The 25,213-nt window shown below is 43.9% G+C and overlaps 1 protein-coding gene across 6 annotated transcripts in view; it reads right to left on the bottom strand.

The window, feature by feature from the left end:
- Positions 1-25,213, bottom strand: part of CACNA1G (calcium voltage-gated channel subunit alpha1 G) — a 345,931-nt gene that overhangs the window by 70,694 nt on the left and 250,024 nt on the right. For 5 of the 6 annotated variants that reach the window (XM_073606662.1, XM_073606658.1, XM_073606660.1 and 2 more), the window contains exons 11-16: positions 18,238-18,423; positions 16,242-16,356; positions 14,182-14,337; positions 4,989-5,057; positions 1,753-1,828; positions 1,447-1,631 (exon numbers count right to left, since the gene is read on the bottom strand). In XM_073606662.1, coding sequence (XP_073462763.1) covers positions 1,447-1,631; positions 1,753-1,828; positions 4,989-5,057; positions 14,182-14,337; positions 16,242-16,356; positions 18,238-18,423 — 787 coding nt within the window. The remainder of the gene's footprint in view (positions 1-1,446; positions 1,632-1,752; positions 1,829-4,988; positions 5,058-14,181; positions 14,338-16,241; positions 16,357-18,237; positions 18,424-25,213) is intronic. The other variant, XM_073606661.1, reaches the window with a different exon arrangement.

A 25,213-nucleotide genomic window follows, 5' to 3' on the forward strand; every position in this document is an offset into this window, starting at 1 on the left:
ACTGTCTGTCTGGGGAAAGCCAGCTAACGCAGGCAGGGTAGTCGACCTGCACATGCTCAGTTGTGTCTTTAATGCTGGAGAGAACATTTCCTTGTTCTCAGAGCTAGCCAGGTCACATGGTATTGACATCACACATGTGGGCATATATACAGGCTGCAGTGGAAATCTCCTCCTACCTGAGCTCTCAGCACTGGAGAAACTGTACAGTTTATCATGTAATCGTGGTATACAGATCATCCAAAAAGGTATATAGTGGCAATATTTTATTGTAAAAAGAAGATTTAGAAGCTGTTGGACTCTGGGGGGGGGGGGGGGGGGGGTCGCGGATGAACTATTTTCATATTACTGTGTTTAGTAACACTTTAAGTAAATTTAAATTTAAGTTACATTTAATTTAAATGTAAGGTAATTAAAAAAAACAAAAAGCAAACCTTTAATATCACTTTGATTAAATTTATATTTTAGTTTAAAAAAAATAAAAATGAAAAACCTAAACCTAAATTACATGACAAAGGCTAACCAGAGCACTATGGATATTGAAAAAGACAGCAGAGCAGAGCATCTTGCTTTGCAGCTCCATTTGTCTGATTGAAATCTCAACTCTCAGCTATTTGATAAGGATGGATTCACTGCAGGTTAAAACAAAAATAAAGGCAAAATTATATATATATACATACACAGTGTACATGCTGTGTACAGTGTAAACTTTTCCTTGCAAGTGATTGGGTATTCTTTGCAAAGGGAAGCTTTACCTCACTTACTAAGCTCTGGAGCAACTGCATTTGCAGAGTGCACAGTCTATTTGCCTTTAGTAAATCAGCCCCATAATCTCTGTTTTCCGCAACATAAGGGGCTAAGAGAGGTGGGGAGGAGAATCAGCAGTCCACTAATCTTCCCAGTAAATGGCTGTACAAGGGGAGGTGTCAGCACAAGGTTGTTCTCCCAGCACAGACAGAAAACTGACCATGCTGAGACAGATTTGCTCTCATGCCTAGCGTGGTCACATTGAAATATGAAAGCAGGGGGGCCTGACAAGATCACCAGCTATTTCACACAAAGGAAGCAATACAAAGAGAACAGGATACTTTTTAACACAAGTACACGGCACAGCAGGCACATATCCGCAATATGAAATGTTGGAGCAACATATTCTTTAAGTTCTGTAAGCAACAGCTACTCATTTTTGGAAAAAATAATTATCAAAGGGGAGTATCACATTACCTTTGTTAATTGGGAATGACCTGTTTCCCTGTTGGGGGAAATTGGACCATACTTTATAAGGGCATTGGCCTTCCTTTGGAGCATCTTCGGCATTTGCATTTTAAGGATGTTTTTTTTTTTTTTTTTGGTTGAACTCAATTGACTATTGTATTTTTTTAGCCCACCTATATCATTATGTAACAGACCTACAATAAGAAAATGAATGCTGAATGCTCTTTGTCTTACCATAGATTTGTGATCGCTGGAATAAGGATTCTCGGAGACACTACTGCCTCTCCTGGACTCGCAGGCCATGGGCATATCTCCAAACAGAGTGTTTTTGGGTATAGGCATGGGTGTAGCTGCAGTATGGATAATGAGGGGTGGATGCAAACTGGCCTTTACTTCTGGCAATCCATGAAGTGGAGTAACTTAAAAAAAAAAAAAAAGTTAATTTGGTGCAATCTACAAAATGCAGATGTTTAAAAAAAAGGAAAAAACATGAAATTCTGTTATGGCCTCCATTAAGTAGCTTGTTATGTTTTTACTTACAGGACACGTTGGAGAGACTTTTACGGAGTCCACATTCATCTGGTGCACTCTCAGAGCCAGACAAGGAGCCACCACCCTGCAATTATAAAAAAGGTAATAGTAATGTTAACTATTTGCACTGTTAGTAATCCTTCTTCTGTGGCCAGCAGGTGGCGCCCTAGACCTCGTTTTTGTGTGTTTGCCTGTCCATCCTTATCTGCTTTGCTAAAAAAAGAAAAATATTGTTTAAAAATATTTTTCTGTGGCCTGCAGGTGGCGCCCTAGCCCTCATTTTTGTGTGTTTGCCTGTTCATCCTTACCTGCTTTGCTAAAGAAAAAAAATAAAAATAAATTGTTTACAGTGGTCAATAAGTCAAGATGAAATCTATTGCTCTCTCCATTCTTCACCCTGCTTGCTCTGTTGGTTTGGATCACATTAAATAGGCAAAAAGCAAATAGATTCTGCTGTGCTCTGTCTCTTGAATACCGATAGTAACCTAGAAGCACTGGGGGAGATTTACTAAAATTGGTGTAGACAGAATCTGGTGCAGCTGGGCATAGTAACCATTCAGCATCTAGATTGTATTGTCAAAGCTTATTTGAACTGAAGTTAGAAGCTGGTTACTATGCACAGCTGCATCAGATTCTGTGTGCACCAGTTTTAGCCCAGATTCACACTGAACTGTGGGAATGAAGCCGTGCAAGTTCAGCTGGACTCGCACGATTTCACTCCCGCATGTCAGTCCTCGTTTTTGTGTGTTTGCCTGTCCATCCTTATCTGCTTTGCTAAAAAAGAAAAATATTGTTTAAAAAGATTCTTCTGTGGCCAGCAGGTGGCACCCTAGCCCTCGTTTTTGTGTGTTTGCCTGTCCATCCTTATCTGCTTTGCTAAAGAAAAAAACTAAAAATAAATTGTTTACAGTGGTCAATAAGTCAAGCTGAAATCTATTGCTCCCCCCATCCTTTTCCCTGCTTGCTCTGTTGGTTTGGATCCCATTAAATAGGCAAAAAGCAAATAGATTCTGCTGTGCTCTGTCTCTAGAATACCAATAGTAACCTAGAAGCACTGGGGGAGATTTACTAAAATTGGTGTAGACAGAATCTGGTGCAGCTGGGCATAGTAACCATTCAGCATCTAGATTTTATTGTCAAAGTTTATTTGAACTGAAGTTAGAAGCTGTTTGGTTACTATGCACAGCTGCATCAGATTCTGTGTGCACCAGTTTTAGCCCAGGTTCACACTGAGCTGCGGGAATAAAGCCACTCGCACGATTTCACTCCCGCATGTCAGTCCTTGTTTTTGTGTGTTTGCCGGTCCATCCTTATCTGCTTTGCTAAAAAAGAAAAATATTGTTTAAAAAGATTCTTCTGTGGCCAGCAGGTGGCGCCCTAGCCCTCGTTTTTGTGTGTTTGCCTGTCCATTCTTACCTACTTTGCTAAAAAAGAAAAATATTGTTTAAAAAAATTATTCTGTGGCCAGAAGAAGCCGTGCGAGTTCAGCTGGACTGCACGATTTCACTCCCGCATTTCAGTCCCGATTTCGGCTGCGATTTCAGAGACCTCTGTGCACAGATGTCAATGTAAATCGCAGCCCGAAATCACAAAAAATAGTACAGAAACTACTTTTTGAAATCAGTGCGGCGCCGAAAATGCAGCATCGCACCAATTAGGACGGTGCCATTGTCAAATCGCATGTCAAATCGTACCAATGTGAATCAGGGCTTAGTGCTGGTTCACACTTGTGCGCTGCAAATTTGTAGCAAATTCTGTGCAGATTCCGCACCACATCCAAGCAGCACCCCGGTCATGTGAATCCCTGTGGGGTGTGTATGTTAAGATAACGACACCCCGAAGTTGACTAGCAAAACGCAGTGCGATTTGAAAAATCAGATCGCACGGGTGTTAACACCCATACAGTTCACAGTACAGCTCTGCAAGTTTCTTCATTCCTCTGCCTATGTGGAGGTGGGGGTGTGCCTTTCCTCCAATCAGCTCTCACATAGTGTATGCCCAGACTGCCCTTCTACTGCTGAAACAGGAAGAAAGATTTGTAACACCATGTGCACTTTCTAAAGAATATATGAAGCTGAAGACAGCAGATATACATGTAAAACTTATGTAGGGAGATTTGTTTCATCTCTGTGTATCATCTGAGGCTGTCCACTTCACTGGGTATATGTGAGGGTTTACATCCACTTATAAAAAAATTAAAGCTGATCATTGTAAACACCCCTGTCAGTAATAGTTTGTCTTAACCCCATAACTGCTACAGCTGCAGGACAGCTTGTTCGATTGAAAAAACAACAGACTTACTGTCAGGATCACCAGATGAAAAAGAAAGAAAGCCTTAAATAGCAAATGAATGCAGCCATGATGCATACCTCCCAACATTTTGAGATGGCAATGAGGGACACCTACTAACAAACGTATGTAGGCATAGGACACGCCCCCCTGCCACACCCCCTTAAAGGAGAATTAACAAAAAAAGGTTAATTAAATCCACAAGGACTTTTTCTTACCACTACTATTCCTTTATATTGGCTTTTAAAATGTACAAATGCAGCAATTTAGAAATTAGAGGAAAGGTTTAGCACTGGGAAACACTTTTAGAAAGAAAAAAAGTGCAATTTATATACAACTATATAGATCAGACCCAAATGAGGGACAAATGAGGGGGAAGAGGGACAGAGGGACATTGCTCCAAATCAGGGACAGTCCCTCGAAATTAGGGACCGTTGAGAGCTATGATGATAATGTAGAAATGGTGAGCTGCAATATAATAAATGGTAGCTTTTAGGTTTAATACTGCTTTAATTGGTGTTTTTCTTTGATACCTGCCTGGAGATTACTGTTAAAGAGGAATTTCACTCCCAGCAAGGGACCCGCCATTGCAGAGCAGGTCTAGCGCTATGTCATCATCTTCTCTATCATCATCAGGGGGCTGGAGGTCTCCTCTGGGATCCCACAGGCAGCCCCCTGATGAAGCACATGCACCACTGTGCATCATTAGGAGGGCAGCTACAAGACCCAAGGACAGTTAGCCCCCTGATGAGGCACCATACAGTGCGCTGTGGCCTCCTGGGAAGTGTGAGATAGGTATCCCTGGAGGCTGCAGACCTAGGCAAGAATCCAAGAAGTGCAAGGAAGGGTCTTTTAAAAAGGTATTAACATTTTTTTTTAAATCTGATTGTTAGAGAGGAAGGTGGTAGGAGTGCAGTTAAAGAAAGTGGATGGGGTGGGTCACATTTATCACATACCATGAGTGATTCTACAGGAAGGTGTATACAGCTTAAATGAGCGCTCAAATCTTCTCTCTTTACTACTTCCTGTAAATAAAAAAAACTGAATTTGATATAATTGAAAACGTATTCACAAACTTATAGACAAAACAGCTGAATAGGATACTATAGGAGATGATGCTCCTCGCTTCCTGTACACAACGTACACCAGCCCGCACACTAAAACGGTCCACCCTAGCATGTGGTCTGGTGTCAACGAACCCTTAAAGTGGAGTTCCACCCAAAAAAAAATGTCATTCATGTGCATGAAATAGATTTTAAAAAAACATTTGGAGAAATTTTTTTTTTTTACTTACCTTTTTATGCCTGTTGCTATGTGGTCCCTCGAAATCTGCCTCCTTCAGCGCCTGGGTTCCTGACCTCACTTCCCTCGGCGCCTCCGCTCGCTACTGGTCCTGGGAGAGAGTGTGTCATCATTTCCCAGGAGTCAGTGGGCTGCAGCGAGGGCTAGGTTGCCACAACAACGGGGCGGGCCCTTCCGACGATGCCGCCCATTGTTATGGCAACCTGTATACTTTACAGTGCCGCTAAGGCGCATTACTGCGCATGCGCGAGAACAGGGCGGTGCATGCTGGTCCAGCAGCAGCACCGTAACCAGGAAGATAGTGCTTGTGGGCTTCACATGCCCACAAGCAAAATGGGAACGTCCAGGACACGGTTATATAACTTAATTTTTTATATTACAGCGGACATCAGGGGACGAAATCTTCTAAACAAGTGAGTGTTATATGGTAATGTTCTGACCTTTAGAAGTGTTTCAAAAAAAAATTAGAACATGTCATTGGAACTCTGCTTTAAGCCTATGTAAACCAAAAGAAAACAAGAAAAATAGTATCTGTGACCATGTAGAGCTTGGCGTGCCGCTCTAGACATAGATCCAAAAGGTCTGGTGACTCCTATCAGGTGCAGGCAGGAGAAAGAGCTCGCCCCGGTTCTATATAATTCCTAGAAAGAAAAGAACAAACTGCCGCGCGCCAGCACAACCCAAGAGCGAGACAGTAAGCATGGCTTCAACTTGGCTACATCCAGGCCATGGCCGACGCGTTTCGCCCCACCCACAGGGCTTAGTAATGTAAAATAGTTGTAAGAAGTAGCTCCCCCCCCTTTGTTTCATTAATGTTATCCTTTGCTTCCTTTTTGTTTTCTTCAGTTTGAGGTTTTTTTTCTCCTAGTGATCCTGCATATTTCTTCTCTTCCTGCCCTTCATGACAAGGCTCCCTGAGCTGCTTCATGAGCAGAAGCAACGTTGTCACCTTAGGATGCATGCTTCCTTCAGACTCCTAGCCAATGTCCTGACACACAGTATGTACATGCATCTTGGAGTCCACAAGGAGAGTAAGGCATCATGGGATGTCCAAGTTATCAGAAGTGGCTGAGACGAGCGAGGTGGACAGGCACAGCGCATAAACTTCTAAAGCCAAAAAAGTTTTTATTAGGGACTAAATAAAATGCCTACTGGGCCATGGTTTAATAGGCTGGGGAATGTTCATGGGCGGGTCTAGTCAAATTTTAACTATTGGCTTTGTGGACCTGTCTCACACGGGCTTCAGCTTGTATAAGAGCAGTGTGAACAGAAAGATTTGACAAAGCATTTGCAGAGCTTTCAGCAAGCTTTGTTGAAGTACTATTCAGCTTCTGTTTGTAAATGTTGAACAGAAATCCTAATGGGAGTGCTGATTGCCACTTTAAACAAGCTGCTAGCAGGCTTCAGCACATCTTGGAGCTTGTTTAACCACTTGACCTCCAGAAGATTAACCCCCCCTTCATGACCAGGCGTTTTTTTGCGATACGTCACTGCGCTACTTTACCCACTTCCCGCCCGGATAAGCTGGGATCGTGTGTCGTCAGGGGCGTGCAGCGCGGCGATTGCTAGTGTGGTGTGTCAGTCTGATACACTGCATCTCTGATATAGGTAAAGAGCCTCTGACGAAAGGGGAGGGGAAAGAAATTGCGCTCGGTGTTCAATTTAAAAAGTGAAAAAGACGTGAAGTGAGTCCTGCAGCTAAAACACAATAACCCCAATACAAGGGCACACAAGCTAAACAATATATAAAACAGTGTAGCGCTGGACTGATAAGAATACGCATATATTAGTGTATGCGAGTGAACCAGAACCCATAAATGTGTAAATAAATGCAAAAGAAAACCATGTACCACTTAATCTAGAACAATTCAGTGTCTATATGCGTGTATTGTGACACTAAAAATAAATCAAGTGCACCTACGTATATCTAAAAACGAAAAATGATATATAAATATATACAAAAATGGTGAACTTAAAGTAAGTTATGTGAACCAATGTGGCAGCAAAAATTGAATTTACATCGACATATGATAAGGAACTCTATTCACTTATGTACTGTTAGTTGATCCTTATGCTTAGTGATCACAATGAAAGTGAAAATTTGAAATAAATAAATTTGGGACAGTCCCAAAAGTTATGAACAAAAGTCCCAAAACGTAGTGACACTCCAACACAAATTCTGGTTCAATATTCCACCGCAGCTGTTGCCTACCACCAAGGGATTAAAGTTGGAGGCTTACCGGACAGCCTGCGACCACCCTTATTCAGGGGGGTCAAAACAGGCTCAGTAGGGATGTATAAATCCAGAAGATGTCCTCGCCAATAATCTCCAGGTGTTCTCCAGGTATTCTTATGGCAAGCCAAGAGGGGCTTCCAAACAGGGTACAGCAAAGATTTGGCCACCGGATGCAATAAAGATTGGACCACAAGTGCCCCAAAAAGGAAAAAAAGAAAGAACTCCGATAGTGTAGAACAATCTGGCCAATTTATTAAAAAATCATAGAGACAAGTATATCTATAAAAACGAAACTTCTGACAGGGAGAAGAAGTTTCGTTTTTATAGATATACTTGTCTCTATGATTTTTTAATAAATTGGCCAGATTGTTCTGCACTATCGGAGTTCTTTCTTTTTTTCCTTTTTGGGGCACTTGTGGTCCAATCTTTATTGCATCCGGTGGCCAAATCTTTGCTGTACCCTGTTTGGAAGCCCCTCTTGGCTTGCCATAAGAATACCTGGAGAACACCTGGAGATTATTGGCGAGGACATCTTCTGGATTTATACATCCCTACTGAGCCTGTTTTGACCCCCCTGAATAAGGGTGGTCGCAGGCTGTCCGGTAAGCCTCCAACTTTAATCCCTTGGTGGTGGGCAACAGCTGCGGTGGAATATTGAACCAGAATTTGTGTTGGAGTGTCACTACGTTTTGGGACTTTTGTTCATAACTTTTGGGACTGTCCCAAATTATTTATTTCAATTTTTCACTTTCATTGTGATCACTAAGCATAAGGATCAACTAACAGTACATAAGTGAATAGAGTTCCTTATCATATGTCGATGTAAATTCAATTTTTGCTGCCACATTGGTTCACATAACTTACTTTAAGTTCACCATTTTTGTATATATTTATATATCATTTTTCGTTTTTAGATATACGTAGGTGCACTTGATTTATTTTTAGTGTCACAATACACGCATATAGACACTGAATTGTTCTAGATTAAGTGGTACATGGTTTTCTTTTGCATTTATTTACACATTTATGGGTTCTGGTTCACTCGCATACACTAATATATGCGTATTCTTATCAGTCCAGCGCTACACTGTATTAAAGAGCCTCTGATGTAGGCTCTTTACCACGTGATCAGCTGTGTCCAATCACAAACAAACAGGAAAAGCCATGCATCGGCTTTTCCTCTACTCACACTGACAGGCACGAGTAGAGGAAAGCCAATCGGCTGCTCTCCAGACAGGGGGGTCTGCATTGATTATCAGTGCAGACCCATTGAGGATGACCACCAGGGATGCCCACCCATGGCCACCAGGTATGCTCACCCATGACCACCAGGGATGCCCACCCATGACCAGGAAAGCCCACTAGAGCCCACCAGGGTTGCCAATCAGTGCCAATTAGGGATGGCACTCTGTGCCCATCTGTGATGCCTGCCAGTGCCTCCTGATCAGTGCTGCCTATCAGTGCCGCCCATGAGTTCCCACCAGTGCCCATCAGTGCCACCTATGAGTGCCCATCAGTGCCACCTATGAGTGCCCATCAGTGCCACTTATAAGTGCCCATCAGTGCTGTCTATGAGTTCCCATCAGTGCCACCTATCAGTGCCCATCTGTGCTGTATATCAGTGCCACCTATCAGTGCCTATCAGTGCTGCATATAAGTGCCTCATCATCAGTGCCACCTCATCAGTGCCAATCAGTACTGCCTCATTAGTGCCCGTCAGTGCAGCCTAATCAGTGCTCATCAGTGAAGGAGAAAAATTACTTATTTACGTTTTGTAACAGAAACAAAAAAAATTTTTTTTTCAAAATTTTTTTTTTTTTTTTTTATTCGTAGCGCAAAAAACAAAAACCCCAGTGGTGATCAAATACCCCCAAAAGAAAGCTCTAATTGTGGGGAAAAAAAATTATAAAACATTTTGTTTGGGTACAGCGTCGCATGACTGCGCAATTATCATTCAAAGTGTGATAGTGCAGAAAGCTAAAAATTGGAATGGGCAGAAACTGCCCTGTATTGAAGTGGTATCTGACAATTGCGCAGTCATGCGAAACTGTACCCAAAAAAATGTATGTAATTTTTCCCCACAAATAGAGCTTTCTTTTGGTAGTATTTGATCACCTCTGCGTTTTTTTTTTGGGCTATAAACAAAAAAAACCATCAACAATTTTGAAAAAAAATCCCAACATTTTTTACTTTCTGCTATAAAACATATCCAATAAAAAAATTTAAAAAAATAAAAATTTCTTCATCAATTTATTTGGCTCTAATCACATGCTTCAACCCCCCCCCCCATTGGAATCAATGCATCCGATGCCCTGTATGTAGATTAGGGGGCCGGACGCATGGATAGGAGGGGCAACGCCCATGCGCTCCTAATGGACGGGCCGCCACTGCTAGTGGAAGGCATGGATCGGTGATTCTGCTTTCCAGGAACACATGATCCATGCCTTCTGTACTGACAGAACGGCAAATTGCCTTGTTTACATAGGCAGATTGCCGTTCTGCCTGTGTTCAGAGCAAACAGCTGGTGCCGGTGGGTCCACAGGATCCACTGTGTAGATCCGCAGCCGGCGGTGAGCACTCGCGCTCAATGGCCGGAAGTACAGGATCACACATATATATATATATATATATATATATATATATATACACACACAAACTATATTTATTGGCGTATAACACTCACTTTTTCGCCCTGAAAATCGGGTGCAAATAGCACGTGTGTGTTATACGCCGATACGTTAATTTTAGCTGCCTCGGAGGGGACAGGGAGGGTGGCGGGATGAGCGCCGTCAGATTACATACAGTGAGAATCTCCTGTTTACTTGGCGGCCTCTGTAATAGGAAGTCCCGTCTCCAGGGCCGGCATTGGACCACTGTTCTGTCTATCATAGGAGATTCTCACTGTTTGTAATCTGTCGGCGCTCCTCCCGCCCCCTGTCCCTGTCCCTTCTAGGCTACAGATGGGCATCGATCGGGCTGCACTGATGGCAATGGTGAGGCTGCTGCATTGATGGAAATGGTGAGGCTGCTGCATTGATGGCAATGGTGAGGCTGCTGCATTGATGTGGACTGATGAGGCTGCATTGATGGCAACGGTGAGGCTGCTGCATTGATGTGGACTGATGAGGCTGCTGCATTGATGGCAATGGTGAGGCTGCTGCATTGATGTGAACTGATGAGGCTGCTGCATTGATGGCAATGGTGAGGCTGCTGCATTGATGTGGACTGATGAGGCTGCATTGATGGCAATGGTGAGGCTTCTGCATTGATGTGGACTGATGAGGCTGCTGCATTGATGGCAATGGTGAGGCTTCTGCATTGATGTGGACTGATGAGGCTGCATTGATGGCATTTGTGAGGCTGCAGATGGGCATTGATCAGGCTGCATTGATTATTTAAAATTGAAGTTTTTTTCCTGAAACTTCCCTCTTAAAATGAATGTGCGTGTTATACACCTGTGCGTGTTATACGCCGATAAATACGGTGTGTGTGTGTGTATATATATATATATATATATATATATATATATACATATATATATATTGTAGCAGTAAATGTGTATAGGGCGGTTGGCAAGCAGTTGAAGCCTGCTAGCAGTTTGCTTAAAGTGGCAATCAGCACTCCCATTAGAATCTGTGCTCATTTTTCACAAACTGGAGTTGAATGGTACTTTAAAAGCTTCAACACTTCAACAAAGCTGTTCGCGCTGCTCCTTATACAAGCTGAAGCCTGTGCGAAACAGGCCCTATTTGACAGCATATTAGCAAGACCACCCAGAAGCTGACTACTTAAGCCAAAGTGCCAAAATCTGACCACAGAATTAAAGTAAAAAAATAGTAAATAGGAATTATTCAGAAGTTATCCTGCACAATCATGTTTATTTATATAAAGTTCCTTGCATAAACATCCAAATGACTGGTTCTCTTTTAAGACCACCATTTCTAAAATAAACTGTAAAAAAAAAAAAAGGGAAGAAAATAAGCGACGGCGGAACAACGCGGACTCGGCTCAGTAAGCGATGGTCCTGTTTTTGTTATGATAAACATTCGCTGTCTATTATGGCGGCTGCGGCTGCCGGTTCCGCACCATCAGCAGAAAATCCTTTCCCCTTTGGTGTAGACGGAATTTACACGATGTGAGTGTGAAATAAAACAGATCGGCCGGGGAGATCAGCATATTCAAAGTGCAGTGTAAACAGGACTGCTCCGTAATGAACGTGGGAGGTGGGGGAGGGGGGGTCGTCCACAGACATGGATCCTGTGTGGTCTATCCGTGGGAGGCTTCAAGCTGTGTTGTAATAAATTGGAATCGGGCAGGCTCATGTATTTAATGGAAACGTATGCAATCTCTCTGTATAACATTGCGCTACTAATGTCGCTTTTATTGCAACCAATTTTTAAAGGGTTTTGCATATTGTACATGCTTGCCATGTCATATTACATATGATAATTGTTTATATATTGAAGCACAACCACAATGAATGCATATTTGCATGTCAATTGGTTTGGTGAATGTTATATACTGTATATATAAACCTTAGTTTTATGCTTTCCATAGTCTATACCAGGGGTCTCCAAACTTTCTCCTTCAGGCTTTAGGGGGGGCCGGACTGCGGCCATTGGGAGTAGAAATTGTTCTGCTGTCAGTGGGAGAAAACAATGCATTTTTGATATTGGGGGAGGAATAGCGGTCCATCCTTGGTGTCAGTGATAGGAACAATGTCCCATCACTGGTATCAGTGGGAATAATAGTGTTCCATCACTGATAACAGTAGGAAGAATAATGTCCCATCATTGGTATCAGTGGGAGGAATAGTGTCCCATCATTGATATCAGTGGGAGGAATAGTGTCCCATCATTGGTATCAGTGGGAGGAATAGTGTCCCATCATTGGTATCAGTGGGAGGAATAGTGTCCCATCATTGGTGTTAGTAGGAGGAATAGTGCCCCATAATTGGTATCAGTGGGAGGAATAGTGTCCCATCATTGGGACACTATCGGGGAGGGGGGCTGACCGGGACTATAGCCCCGAGTGGACCCCAAAAAGTCCGGTTCTCATATTTCTCATTCAGAATTATTAGCCCTGAGTCCCAAGGCCTGGAGTATACAGGGCCGGACTGCCCCGGGGCTGCTTTGCAGAGCCTATCCTGGGGTTGCATGGGCTACCTCTGAAGGGAAGGGGGGGCGCCACTGGATTACAAAGAGCAGGGATCTCCCGCTTACCTGGCACCGCGAAGTCCAGCCTCCTGGACCGGCTCCTATGATGGACGTCCCACTGGTCCAATGCTGGGACGTGTGATGTCCATCATAGGAGCCGATCCAGGAGGCGGGACTTTGTGTGACTGCGAGCGACGGGTAAGCATGAGTTCCCTGCTCTGTGTAAACCGGCAGCTCTCCTCTCCCCATGCACTGGCAAGGCTGCGCTGATGGGCACAGGTAAGGCTGAGCTGATGGGCACAGGTAAGGCTGAGCTGATGGGCACAGGTAAGGCTGCATTGATGGGCACTGGTGAGGCTGCATTGACAGGTACTGGTGAGGCTGCATTGATGGGCACTGATCAGGCTGCATTGATGGGCACTGATCAGGCCTCATTTATGGGCACTGGTGAGGCTGCATTGATCGGCACTGGTGAGGCTGAGCTGATGGGAACTTATGAGGCTGCATTGATGGGCACTGGTGAGCTGATGGGCACTGATCAGGTTGCATTAATGGGCACAGGTAAGGCTGCACTGATGAGGCTGCATTGATTGGCATTGGAGAGGCTGCATTGATGGGCACTGATGTGGCTGCATTGATGAGCAATGGTGAGGCTGCATTGATGGGCAAAGATGAGGCTGCATTGATGGGCATGGGTGAGACTGCATTGATGGACACTAGTGAGGCTGCATTGATGGACACTGATCAGGCTGCATTGATGGGCACTGGTGAGGCTGCACTGATGGACACTGGTGAGGCTGCATTGATGGACAATGATCAGGCTGCACTGATGGGCACTGGTGAGCCCGGCAGCAATCAGCAAGTGAGCCTAACCCCCCCCCCTCCATGATGCCGGCTTGGGCTGGACTTACTTTAAAATGTTGGAGGGGTTATCAAATTTACCTTCAGGCTAAAGCCCCTGGTGTTTTTACCACCTAGCAACACCCCTGTATATTATAGTTACTTGTTTTGACCTTTTTTTTTTTTTTTTTTTTTTTTTTTTTTTTTTTACAATTCTTCAGTTACTTCCTGGTTTCTTGCCTAGGCAAATTATGTCATACATCCCAGGAGTCTTCAGGAGGGGAGAAGGGTTTTTTTCAGCATAGTACACCCTCCTGCCTACATGCCTGAGCTAAGGGCTGATGGATTCCAGGAAGTAAATGTTACATGAATCATCTGCCCTTACTTAGGATGGCCGCAGCTAGAGGGGTGTTTTTCAAAGTGATTTCTCACAAAATAAAGCATGGAGACAAGTTTGCTTTTAATATTAAAAATGAACGAAATAATGTTTTTGGTTTTCAGTGCTCAGATTTTGGGTAGTTCCTATATAAGTCACTTTTCTATTCCAAATTTTTCAATCCTCCTACCATGAGTCAATCCCTTTCTTTATTTGATCCATGCCGAATGAAGGCTTACCTCGGTCTGAAATCCTTCCACAAGAATAGCAACTAGCAGGTTGAACAACACATAATTTCCAAATGTCATTAGTGCGATGAAATAGAGGGCCGCCCAAGATGACGTGGAAGCCATTCCATTGTAGAGAACCTTATTCCAGTCTTCTTGGGTTAAAATCTGCATGGAGAGATCACAGAGTATACTCAGATGAATGGGACCTTCAACATTCTGACTGTGCTGCATCATGTACTCCACGAAGGAACATAAGCAGTTTATTATGCGCCCTATGACACTAACCAGACATTTACAGTTTAAAAATAACACACAACAAATGAAACACACAACTCTAAATCTAAAACTTTCCTTACAGCAGGGTTATTTACCTATCATTTATTTATCATAATTTAATATTAATAAGTCCCAGGGAACCCCTGCTAAAACCAATAAATTGGTGGTCAGTGTGTAGACAGGTGCAGTCTATTTTCTCCACTGTAGAAGGCGCTCGCCTGCAGCGGCATTGTAGTTGGAGTGTAAGTCAAGAGGAACTTGGTTCCTCTATGGTTTCCCGGTTCACTGGGGAAGCTATCCAATTAGGATGCTGCCACCCCATGTGACTCTGGCAGCCATCTTGGGTCAGACAGAGCCTATTTAGGGTAGGGACAGAAAAAAGAGAGAATTTAAGGCCTCGTCCAAACCATATACAGAAAAATAAGTGTATTTCTTCTTTTTAACATTGTGCAGTAAAGATTATATTTTATTATACTTTTGATTTTGTCTCCCATGTTTCGCTGCTATAGCCCACTTTTTTAGGTTACTGGAGGACCACACTCCGGTTTAGACCTATTTTATTCTGTCTTTAGTGTAGGGACAGGTCACCTGTCTAACAGGGACAGTGATTATCAGCAGGGAGATGTTCCAAACGAGTAGAGAAAGGATAGGACACACCATCCTTCCTGGATACCTCCTCATTTGGGTACAGACTGGCCACATTCCACCCCTCAAGACAGACGCTGTCGGCATATCTGAGACCTGCTCCGCTATACACTGCTGATATATTCTGTGAGCGTTTCCGGTCAGGCGCCTTCCCACCAGGTTTGTTGTGAACTATTGGATTCTACATTAATACAAGTCTTGTTTTCTGTAACTGGACTCTGAGTGTTTACTGCTGCCGTTCCATGCTGCACCCCAACCACCCCCCCACGAGTGAGAAAGATGCCCCTTACATTGGTGGTCAATGAAAAGCATGCCTTTTCTACAGTGTTGGTCAGAATGCCACCCTTATAGACAGATAAAAAAATCACTTGGTTCATTCAGCTGACTTTGCCATGTGTTGTTTGTCCTGGTCCACCATCAGATGGGAGGTAAATTAACCACAGCTCAAGGAACCCCTAGCAACCTCTGAAGGAACCCTAGGGTTCCACAGTACTCTGGTTGAGAATGGCTGCTCTTGATATTTTACCTGCATTTTCAGAAGGTCGAAAAGCTATTAATAGAAAAATCTGTTGACCTACCCAAACTAATTGATAGCATCTGCCCCGCTTTAAATTCATTGGAGGCCAGTGATATGTCCAACCCTGCCATCAAAGTTAACAGTTGTGGCATACAGAGGAGGTGGGAGAACACCAAGGTCCTGAAAGTTGAAAGCCAAAACCCAGAGACAAAATGTTAATTTAAATATATTCCTCAATAGCCGCAAAGGAATTCAATCGACTTTTAAATCCACTTTGTGTGCATCAAAACCCAAATGTTGCACAGAAAGGTAAGTGGGGGCACCCAAAACGCCCAAGTGGACAGGAACAGGAGTCAGAAATGATCTCATTGTTTAGGTGTCCAAGACATATAAAGAGCCCAAGGTTGATTCCACCTTCCATGCTTTACATATTTCTGACCCTACAATATTGTTAAAATATACATACACAGTTATAAAATACATTGAGGTGCAAACAAACAACATTTTACACCCCCTTTCATAAGCATCGATTTTCACCCTGACTTGAGAAGCACTAAGCAGAGCGGAGCCCACCAGGAAGATGCTGTGCATATGGACCAATAATTGAATGTTGGTATTTGGATTACAATACCTGGAAAACGGTGACTGTAGCCCATAGAAGGGAGTCAAAGTTCTTCCTATCTGGGAGGGTGTCTCCATCTTTTTCAGATGCAAATTTGCAGCCGAAAAGGTGCATGCCTAAAATACTGAGAAACATGACATATAGAGGTCAATTATAAGGTTAAAAATGTATGCAACAAGTACAGAACCTACTGTGGAAATATTTTAGTGTGGGACTGTATGTGTTTTTAAGTATACGTATAGGTTGTAATCAGAGGCGTAACTAGAACCTTCTGGGCCCTGGTGCAAGAACCCATGAATGGCCCCTCTGACCCCCGCTCAGAGCCCTTCCCTCCTAGCCTGGTGGCAGAACACCAAAGGCCTGGTCGCAAGTGCGACCTTTGCAACCCTGATAGTTCCGCCACTGGTGCCAGTAGTTTTTTATTTTTTCATTATTTACATTTTTTTTACCATTTTATTTTACTATTTTTTGCAATACTATTTTTTATTACTTTTTTACAATTTTTTTAGGAGCCCCATTGGGGGGGTTTGATGAAATTTTAGGGGTTTAATAAGACCTCTGATGTTTCACCTTTAAAACTGAAAAGAAGATTGAGCACACAACCCTCAATCTCCATCTTTGCCGCCTCAGCAGCACAGAATGAATGGACAGGAATAGCTCTGTACAGAGGTTCCTGTTCATTCACAAACTGAAGCATAGTAAACACAGTTTATTACACTTTAGTTATGAATGGACAGAGTCAGTGATCGATACATATTTACTGGTCCCTTCCCTTATCTCTATCCTGGCACATCCCCCGCAGCAGCCAGCGGGTGAGGGGAGGAGGGAACCAGCAGAACTGCATAGATGAGGAGGGAGGGGGTCAGGAGAGAGTGCAGGGGGCCTGGAGAGAGCACAGAGGGTTGGGAGAGAGCACAGGGGCAGCAGAAAGAAGCTGGATAGGAGTGGCAGCGGGGGCGATGGCATATAGAGGAGCCAATGCTCTCCATTTTCCTCCTGCAGCCATGGGAGGGAGAGAAGGAGAAGCAGGCGTTCAGTAGCTGCAGGAGTGAGCAAAATGGAGAGCATTGGTTCCTCTATATGTTGTCGCCCCCTTCCTATCCAGGTGTGCAGGGGGGCCGCATAGGCCCCCTGGAGCATGGGGTCTGGGTCGCAATTGTGACCCCTGCGGCCCCTGTAGCTACGCCCCTGCTTGTAATCCTGTCTTGGGGTGCTTCTCCATAGCTACAGTGAGCGAGTATTGTCATTCTAGGACAGTAAGCGAGTTACTAGCTCGATCACAAAGTGACAATAAAGGGGAAAAGAATGAATGCAGCCACCATATCTAAGGACTTGTAACCTGCAATATATTACGTTTTTGTTCTTAGGTTCAGATACGCTTTAATCTTTATTTCACATTTATAACATTTCGCATCCATAACTGGTTGACTGTTAGCTTGTTAAAGCACCATGGGTCGAAAAACAATCAACATGTTTTTTTCAATAAAATAGTGTTTTTACTTTATTCACGCTTTTTGCATCTCAGTACTACTGGTCTTCTTCAGCCTATTTCGCCTACTTCCTGTCTATATGCACTCAATCCAGATTTGCATGCACATCATTGCTTAGGACCAGCTTTCTGATGTTGGACAATGTGTGTTTTGACATGGCCATTTGTAGTCTCCACCAGGGACACATGTGACAGAATGACAAAGCAAGAGCATATCTCTGAGACGATTGTCACCTCATAACAGGAAGTGGCTAAACGAGATCCTTCATGGCAGGATATTGTTTTAATGAAAGAAGATTTTAAGAGATTGAAAAATTAGAAAATACATTTAAATGTTAATGCATTTAGTGATTTAATTTAGGTCTATTTAAACTGCATAATTTTGATTTGCATCCAGTGGAAGAACATTTCTTTGGTGGATTTCTCTGCCCAATTCATTTTTTTTTTTTTCATTTTTGAAATCTATCTCCTAGAACTACTCTTATGCATAAATATATTGTGTTATTGAGTGCCTACCTGAAGATGAAAATGAAGAGCATCAACAACATACAAAAAGTGGCCACGTTGTCCATTGTTTTCATCAGGACCACTAGCTGGCGCTGCAGAGCTGGCATGAACCGCACCAATTTCAGAACCCTCATGAGCCGGAATGTCCGGAGGACAGACAGACCACCTCCTTGCTGTCCGATGATTTCCCACACACTGCAAGAACAAAACACAGTTTGGTTACCATACCAACCCTTTGACTGAGAAAAGAACAGAATAAATCATACCTCGATGTGTCTAAAGAGTGCATTCTGGATCCTTACACAATACTGGCTGAGGTATCTGTCACCCATTTCTCCGCTGTAGATGAAAGTTTTCAAATCAAAGCCTCCCAATTACCTCTCTGGGCCCCAAGTGCAGGTTTCATTAGCAATATACTAGATGTAAACTGTGTAGGGGAACTTGGTGAAATTACGAACCCCAGGTTGATGGCTGGACACAGAGATCTTGGAGACACGTTACACAACTATTTCAAATACAGATGTAGCACACTTTGATTTTTCTGTAGTGTAGGTAAATTTAAGCAGGCTTGGCAGGCAGCCAAGCGTGTGTGTTTGATTCTGGGTTGTCAGGAAGCCAGTCAGGGCTGGGTGACTCACAGGAAGCATCACTAAGACCTCCCACTTCTTTCCAGAACATGATAGAATCTTCTGGAAAGGAAGGAGGAGAGGAGAGGTGAAGCTGCCTGGGGTATTCTGAGGGCCCTGATGAATCCCCAACTTGGATTGGCAGAGGGCAGGCCTCATCAAATACTCAGGGTCAGGCCAGCTGGGGAGCAGTTGTGATCGGGTGGAAGATAAGGATGGAGTGTTGGGCTGTCGGGGGCCTTTGAGGAAGCTCCCCAGTCTGGGTGGGGGGGGGGACCTTAGGCCTGGGCTTGGGTGTGGACCGGTCCCTCTTACAACCCACGGAGGTGTCCTGACCAGGAGGCACAGGAGGAACAAGAGAGGACAGCGGGAGAACACTGCTGGGCAAGTCTCCAGGAGTGCAGCCAAAAGGGCTGGTGAGTGTTCACACAGTCGGGAGGACTGGGGAGGCACGCCTGAGAGGACTGGAAGAGTGCAGTCTGGGATGGTTGCAGAGCCAGTGGAGTGGACTGTGGTGGCACCGGCAGTGGAAAGAGGTAGCTGCAGCCAGGAGGGCTGGCAGGGCCTGAAGATGTGGTGCTGGGATCAGTAGCCACGTGGACAACTAGCACTAGGACTACCAACATTTTTGCTACACCATAGGGGCCCACAGTCCCTGCCTGCAAAGGGCATTTGCTAAAGCCTTTAGCGCAGCCAGTGTCGGGCCTAAACTATAGTGCTAGCTGGTCCTGGAGAGTGAGATCAGTAATCAAGTGATTTGCTGGAGAGTGAGGTCAATAATTAAGTGATGTGCTGGAGCTGGAAGTGATGAGATGTATATACAAGGAGTGTATATAGTTGAAGTCCCAATTTTTTACTTCTTCAATCAAGTGGGCATCCCATACTTACCCTTACCCCATCCAAGTTTAATTCCCCTCAATAAGACATAAAAACAAAGTACAAGAACTGCTTCTTGATTTCTGAGTGTCTGAAGATTTTGTGCCTGGCTGTTCAGGGTGAGAGACGGACCACAACTACCAGCAGCCTTTTACGCAGGTACCGCTACACATAAAACCAAAGTAGATATCAAGAAAGGTTATTTTTGCAGATTTTTTGCTAATTTACACCAAAAGTGTAAGCATAGGCGTGCACAAGGGGTGTGCCAGGTGTGTCCTGGGGTTGGCAACCTGTCAATGGTGGGCAGGTGACAGGTAAACCACAACCTTTCCTTGCCAACCCTCAGAACCAGGACAGGAGAGGCGGCGTGGGTGGAATTTAGTGGAACTGATCTGTATTTTCCTCCTGCAGCAGCTGAAAGTAGGCTTCTCCTCTCCCTTTTGTCAACATTCAGCTGCCACAGGAGGAAAATATAGGGGATTGGTACTAATATATGCCACCCCTGCCACCCCTGATTTCCCTGTTCCTCTTCCTTCTGTTGCCCGGGTCTCCCATGCTCCCTTGCTCCCCCTTCCTCCCATTGTTTCAGGATGGAGAGCGGGGAAGAGGCCGGTAAATATGTCAAACGCATATGTGTTGGAGCTTTAGGGTGCACACCCTAATGCAATAGGCTGCGCACACCTATGAGTGTAAGGTTCAGTAACCCAATGTCTTCTGCTAAAGATCTCCCAATGTCTTCTGCTGAAGATCTCCCAATGGTTCCCCTGTCTGCTCCTCCTCGAATGTGATTTTTTTTATTTTTTATTATGAGTTTTGGACTTAGGGGATTTGGTGCAGCATGCGCTGGCGCTAATGTACATTACATCAACAACAGAGAAAGGTGCTACTACCCTAGATTATTGAGAATCCCCTTGAGCTGTCAGATGCAGGATGTGCAGTTGCTCAGCTGCCAATGTAATGAATGGATGAAAGACAACTCCATACATGCTCTTAAATCAGTCCAGATTTATTGTATCTCCATAAAAGATGAGTGTGCACAGCAGATGTTAACACATTTCGGCCATAATAGCCTTGCTCACAACATTGTACAGCATTTCAGTGTTATTTTGGTGTTAATATTGGCACCAATTTTTGCTACGATAACTATAAGGTTATATCTTAAGCAAACTAAAGAGTTAGGTTTAGTGGTGGGTGCAGGTTAAAGTTGGGTTTAGAGGCTAGAATGCATGCAGTATTGGAATGAAGTGTTGGGTTAGATATATGGTCTCTAAACTGTGGCCCTTTGCTCATCTTCATCTGGCCCTTGGGGTACTTTTCCTGCCATGGATACAAAACACCAACACTAACAATGGGGCATAGTTCCTGGTGGTGACATCAACAATGAGGCACTACTTCTCCCATTGACACCAACAATGGGGTACTGTTCCCCAAACTGACACCAATGATGGGGATCTATTCTGCCCATTGACACCTATCATAGGGCACTATTTCTCCTACCATCACCAACAATGGGGCACGATTCCTCCCATTGATACCAATGATGGGACAACATTCCTCCCATTGATACCAATGATGGGACACTATTCTCCCACTGATACAATTATGGGACACTATTCCTCCTCCCACTGATACCAATGATGGGGCGCTATTCCTCCCACTGAAACCAATGATGGGGTGCTATTCCTCCCACTGATTCCAATGATGGGTCACTATCCCCTCTCCCACTGATATCATTGGGGCGCTATTCCTCCCACTGATGCCAATGATGGGACACTATCCCCTCTTCCACTGATATCATTGGGGCGCTATTCCTCCCACTGATACCAATGATGGGACACTATTTCCCCTCCCACTGATACCAATGATGGGACACTATTCCTCCCACTGATACCAATGATGGGGTGCTATTCCTCCCACTGATGCCAATGGTGGGACACTATTTCTCCTCCCACCGATACCAATGATGGGACACTATTCCTCCCACTGATGCCAATGAAGGGTCAATATCCCCCACACTGATACCAATGATGGGGCAATATTCCTCCCACTAATACCAGAGATGGGGCATTATTGCTCCCACTTACACCAAAGATGGGACACTATTCCTTTCACTGACACCAACGACGGGGCACTATTCATTCCCCTAATACCAGAGTTTACTCCCACTGGCGCTAGTACAATTTCTACTCCCATTGGCCAGAGTCCAGCCCTCCTAAAGTCTGAAGGACAGTAAACTGGCCCTTTGTTTAGAAAGTTTGGAGACCCCTGGGTTAGATGGTAGCTATGAGGAATAGGTTCAGTTTAGGATTTAAGCTTAAGGGTTGGATTACAGTTAAGTTTGGGAGGTTGATTAAGTTAGGGGTTACATTTATGGATTAGGATTAGGTTTTGAGATTAGATTAAAGGTTGGGTTCAGTAAGCGACTGTAGTGATAGGTTAAGGAATTGAGTTATCCCAAGACTTAAGTTTGTGCCCAAAAAAAAACACCTAATTTTTTAAAAATTTTTCACAAAGAAGAAAAAAACAGACAGTGAAAAAAGACAAACAAAAAATGTATAAATAATAAAAAAAAAATATAAAAAAGTACAAACACAAAGAACACTAAATAAAATAACTTAAGCTAGCCTAAATTCACCCAAAAATCTACGCCCTCTGAATAAAGAAGCTGAAAAGATCTTTTATTTTTTTTTTTTAACTAATTTTCGCCTGAGCAGCTCAATGAGCTAGACCCCTATTCTCCATGTGGTCAGGCCAATTATTTTTCCTTGAGAGAAGTCTAAATATTGCAATGTAATTATCAAATAAAGATTGCAGTGGCTGTGGGAAGCTAACAAAGCAGTACTGTTATTTTATACTTAGGCAGATCCAGCCTGATGGGTTGCACCATGGTAAGACAATTATCTGAACAGAACAGGTTGAGAAAAAATGTAAGATGTACAGTGTGAAGTTAAGGAACATTTCATTCTTTGGATTTGTTCCTGGACAGTTATTTGGATAACAAGGTTAAAATAACCTGAATTTTCCACTATCTTAACACCAGGACTGTAGTGAATAGAAATACAAAATGCAGCTGGGATTTCTGTTATCTGATTATTTCTCAAAAAGAAAAATATATGATTGGAAAAAAGGTCATCTCTTGAAACAAAGCTTAATAAATCTATGTTTGATCAATCTTATTTAAGTAATGTTATTGATCAGTGTTAATGTATTATAGTGGACCCAAGCGCATTTGATCTATTAGATCAGGGGTATCCAAACTTTGTAAACAAAGGGCCATTTTACTGTGCTTTAGACTTTAGGGGGGCCAGTGGGAGTAGAAAATGACCTGATGTTAGTGAGAGTAAACAATGTCCCATCTTCGATTTTAGGGGAAATATTAGTGCCCCATCATTGGTATCAGTGGGATGAATAGTGCCCCATTATTGTTATCAGTGGGAGAAATAGTGCCCAATCATTGGTATCAGTGGGATGAATAGTGCCCCATTACTGGTATCAGTGGGAGGAATAGGGCCCCATCATTAGCATCAGTGGGACGAATAGTGCCCCATTATTGGTATCAGTGGGAGAAATAGTGACCCATTATTGCTGTCAGTGCAGGAATAATTGCCCCATAGTTGGTGTCAGTAGAAGGAAAAGTGCCTTGTATCAGTGGGAGGAATAGTGCCCCATTATTGGTGTCAGTAGAAGGAAAAGTGCTTTGTATCAGTGGGAGGAATAGTGCCCCATTATTGGTATCAGTGGGAGGAATAGTACCCCATTATTGGTATCAGTGGGAGGACTAGTGCCCCATTATTGGTATCAGTGGGAGGAATTGTGCCCCAACTATTGGTGTCTGTGCAGGAATTATTACCCCATAGTTGGTGTCAGTAGAAGGAAAAGTGCCTTGTATCAGTGGGAGGAATAGTGCCCCATTATTGGTATCAGTGGGAGAAATAGTGCCCCGTCTTTGGTATCTGTGGGATAAATAATGCCCCATTACTGGTATCAGTGGGAGGAATAGTGCCCCGTTACTGTTACCAGTGGGAGGAATAGTGCCCCATTATTGGTATCAGTGGTAGGAATAGTGCCCCATTATTGGTATCAGTGGGAGGAATAGTGCCCCATTATTGGTATCAGTGGGAGGAATTGTGCCCCAACTATTGGTGTCAGTGCAGGAATTATTGCCCCATAGTTGGTGTCAGTAGAAGGAATAGTACCTTGTATCAGTGGGAGGAATAGTGCCCCAAGGGCCGGATAAAGGTATACAAAGAGCAACAGTTTTGGAGACCACCGTATTAGATGGAACAACTAGAAATGCTAATTGTGCCTAAGGCATACCCTAAAATATCTGCATTTTTTAAAATTTCTCCTGAAAAATAGCAGTGTACTTCCTGTGCATTGAGCCTTATAGCTGTATATCTGCAGTGCAAGATCGCCTAAGACGTTGCAGCCCCCGGAGAGGAAGCTGCACCAGAGGACCCGCAGTGCAATCATCTCCCTGCTTCTGCTTCATTCATTCTGTAGATCTGTGGATCTGTGCTTCCTCCATTTCTCCTGCTGCTTCTTGAATATACATAATCTGATCACCAGTCTTTGGGATAGAGGCTGTTCTGGCATGATTTGATGCAAAGTCATGTTCTCTGCCAAGATGGCCGCCTCCACATAGAGACGCAGAGGGGAACAAGGAATGGTAAGTCAATAATGAGGAAAAGATCAGCTGCAGAGAGACCACCCTTTGCCCTCTGCATATTTTTTTTAGCAAGGCTTTTACATTTCAGGTCCTCTTTAAAAACCCCGTTGTGGGTTATAGTCTGGGAATATAGTCATACATTAGTCATACATTAGGGCACTGATGTATGCTCATAAATGCAGTCTCCGCTTCCTGATCAGTAGTATTGCACAGTCAGTGGTGGCTGGTGCTCAAAATTTTTTGGGGGGGCACAAACATTTTTGAAAAAAAATCATCAATTGCAGCCACTGTGCCCATCAAACACTGCTACTGTGCCATAAAAATGCTGCCATTGTACCATCAATAGCAGACACTGTGCCATCAACCACTGCCACTGTGCCCATCAAATGCTGCCATTGTACCATCAATTGCAGACACTGTGCCCTCAAATGCTGCCACTGTGCCATCAATTGCAGACACTGTGCCATCAAACGCTGCCACTGTGCCAACAAACGCTGCCACTGTGCCAAACACTGCCACTGTGCCCATCAAACGCTGCCACTGTGCCCGCAAAAACGCTGCCAGTGTGCCCATCAAATGCTGCCAGTGTGTGCATTAAATGCTGCCAGTGTGCCCTTGAATGCCCCCAGTGTGACCCCTGCCCGCTCGCCGTCTGCCCGGCATTTACCCTGTCTTGGTGGGGCAGCGGGTGACGACGACGAGCGGGGTCCTCCATGCGTCTCCTGCCGTCCTCTCCTCCTGCTGGGTATCCAATAGCAGCGTCTGTCGTTTCAGCCAATCAGGTGACAGGCAACAGACCCGAGCACCTGATTGG

The sequence above is a fragment of the Aquarana catesbeiana genome, linkage group LG12, assembly GCF_042186555.1.
Source record: "Aquarana catesbeiana isolate 2022-GZ linkage group LG12, ASM4218655v1, whole genome shotgun sequence".
In the NCBI taxonomy this organism is placed as follows: Eukaryota; Metazoa; Chordata; class Amphibia; order Anura; family Ranidae; genus Aquarana; species Aquarana catesbeiana.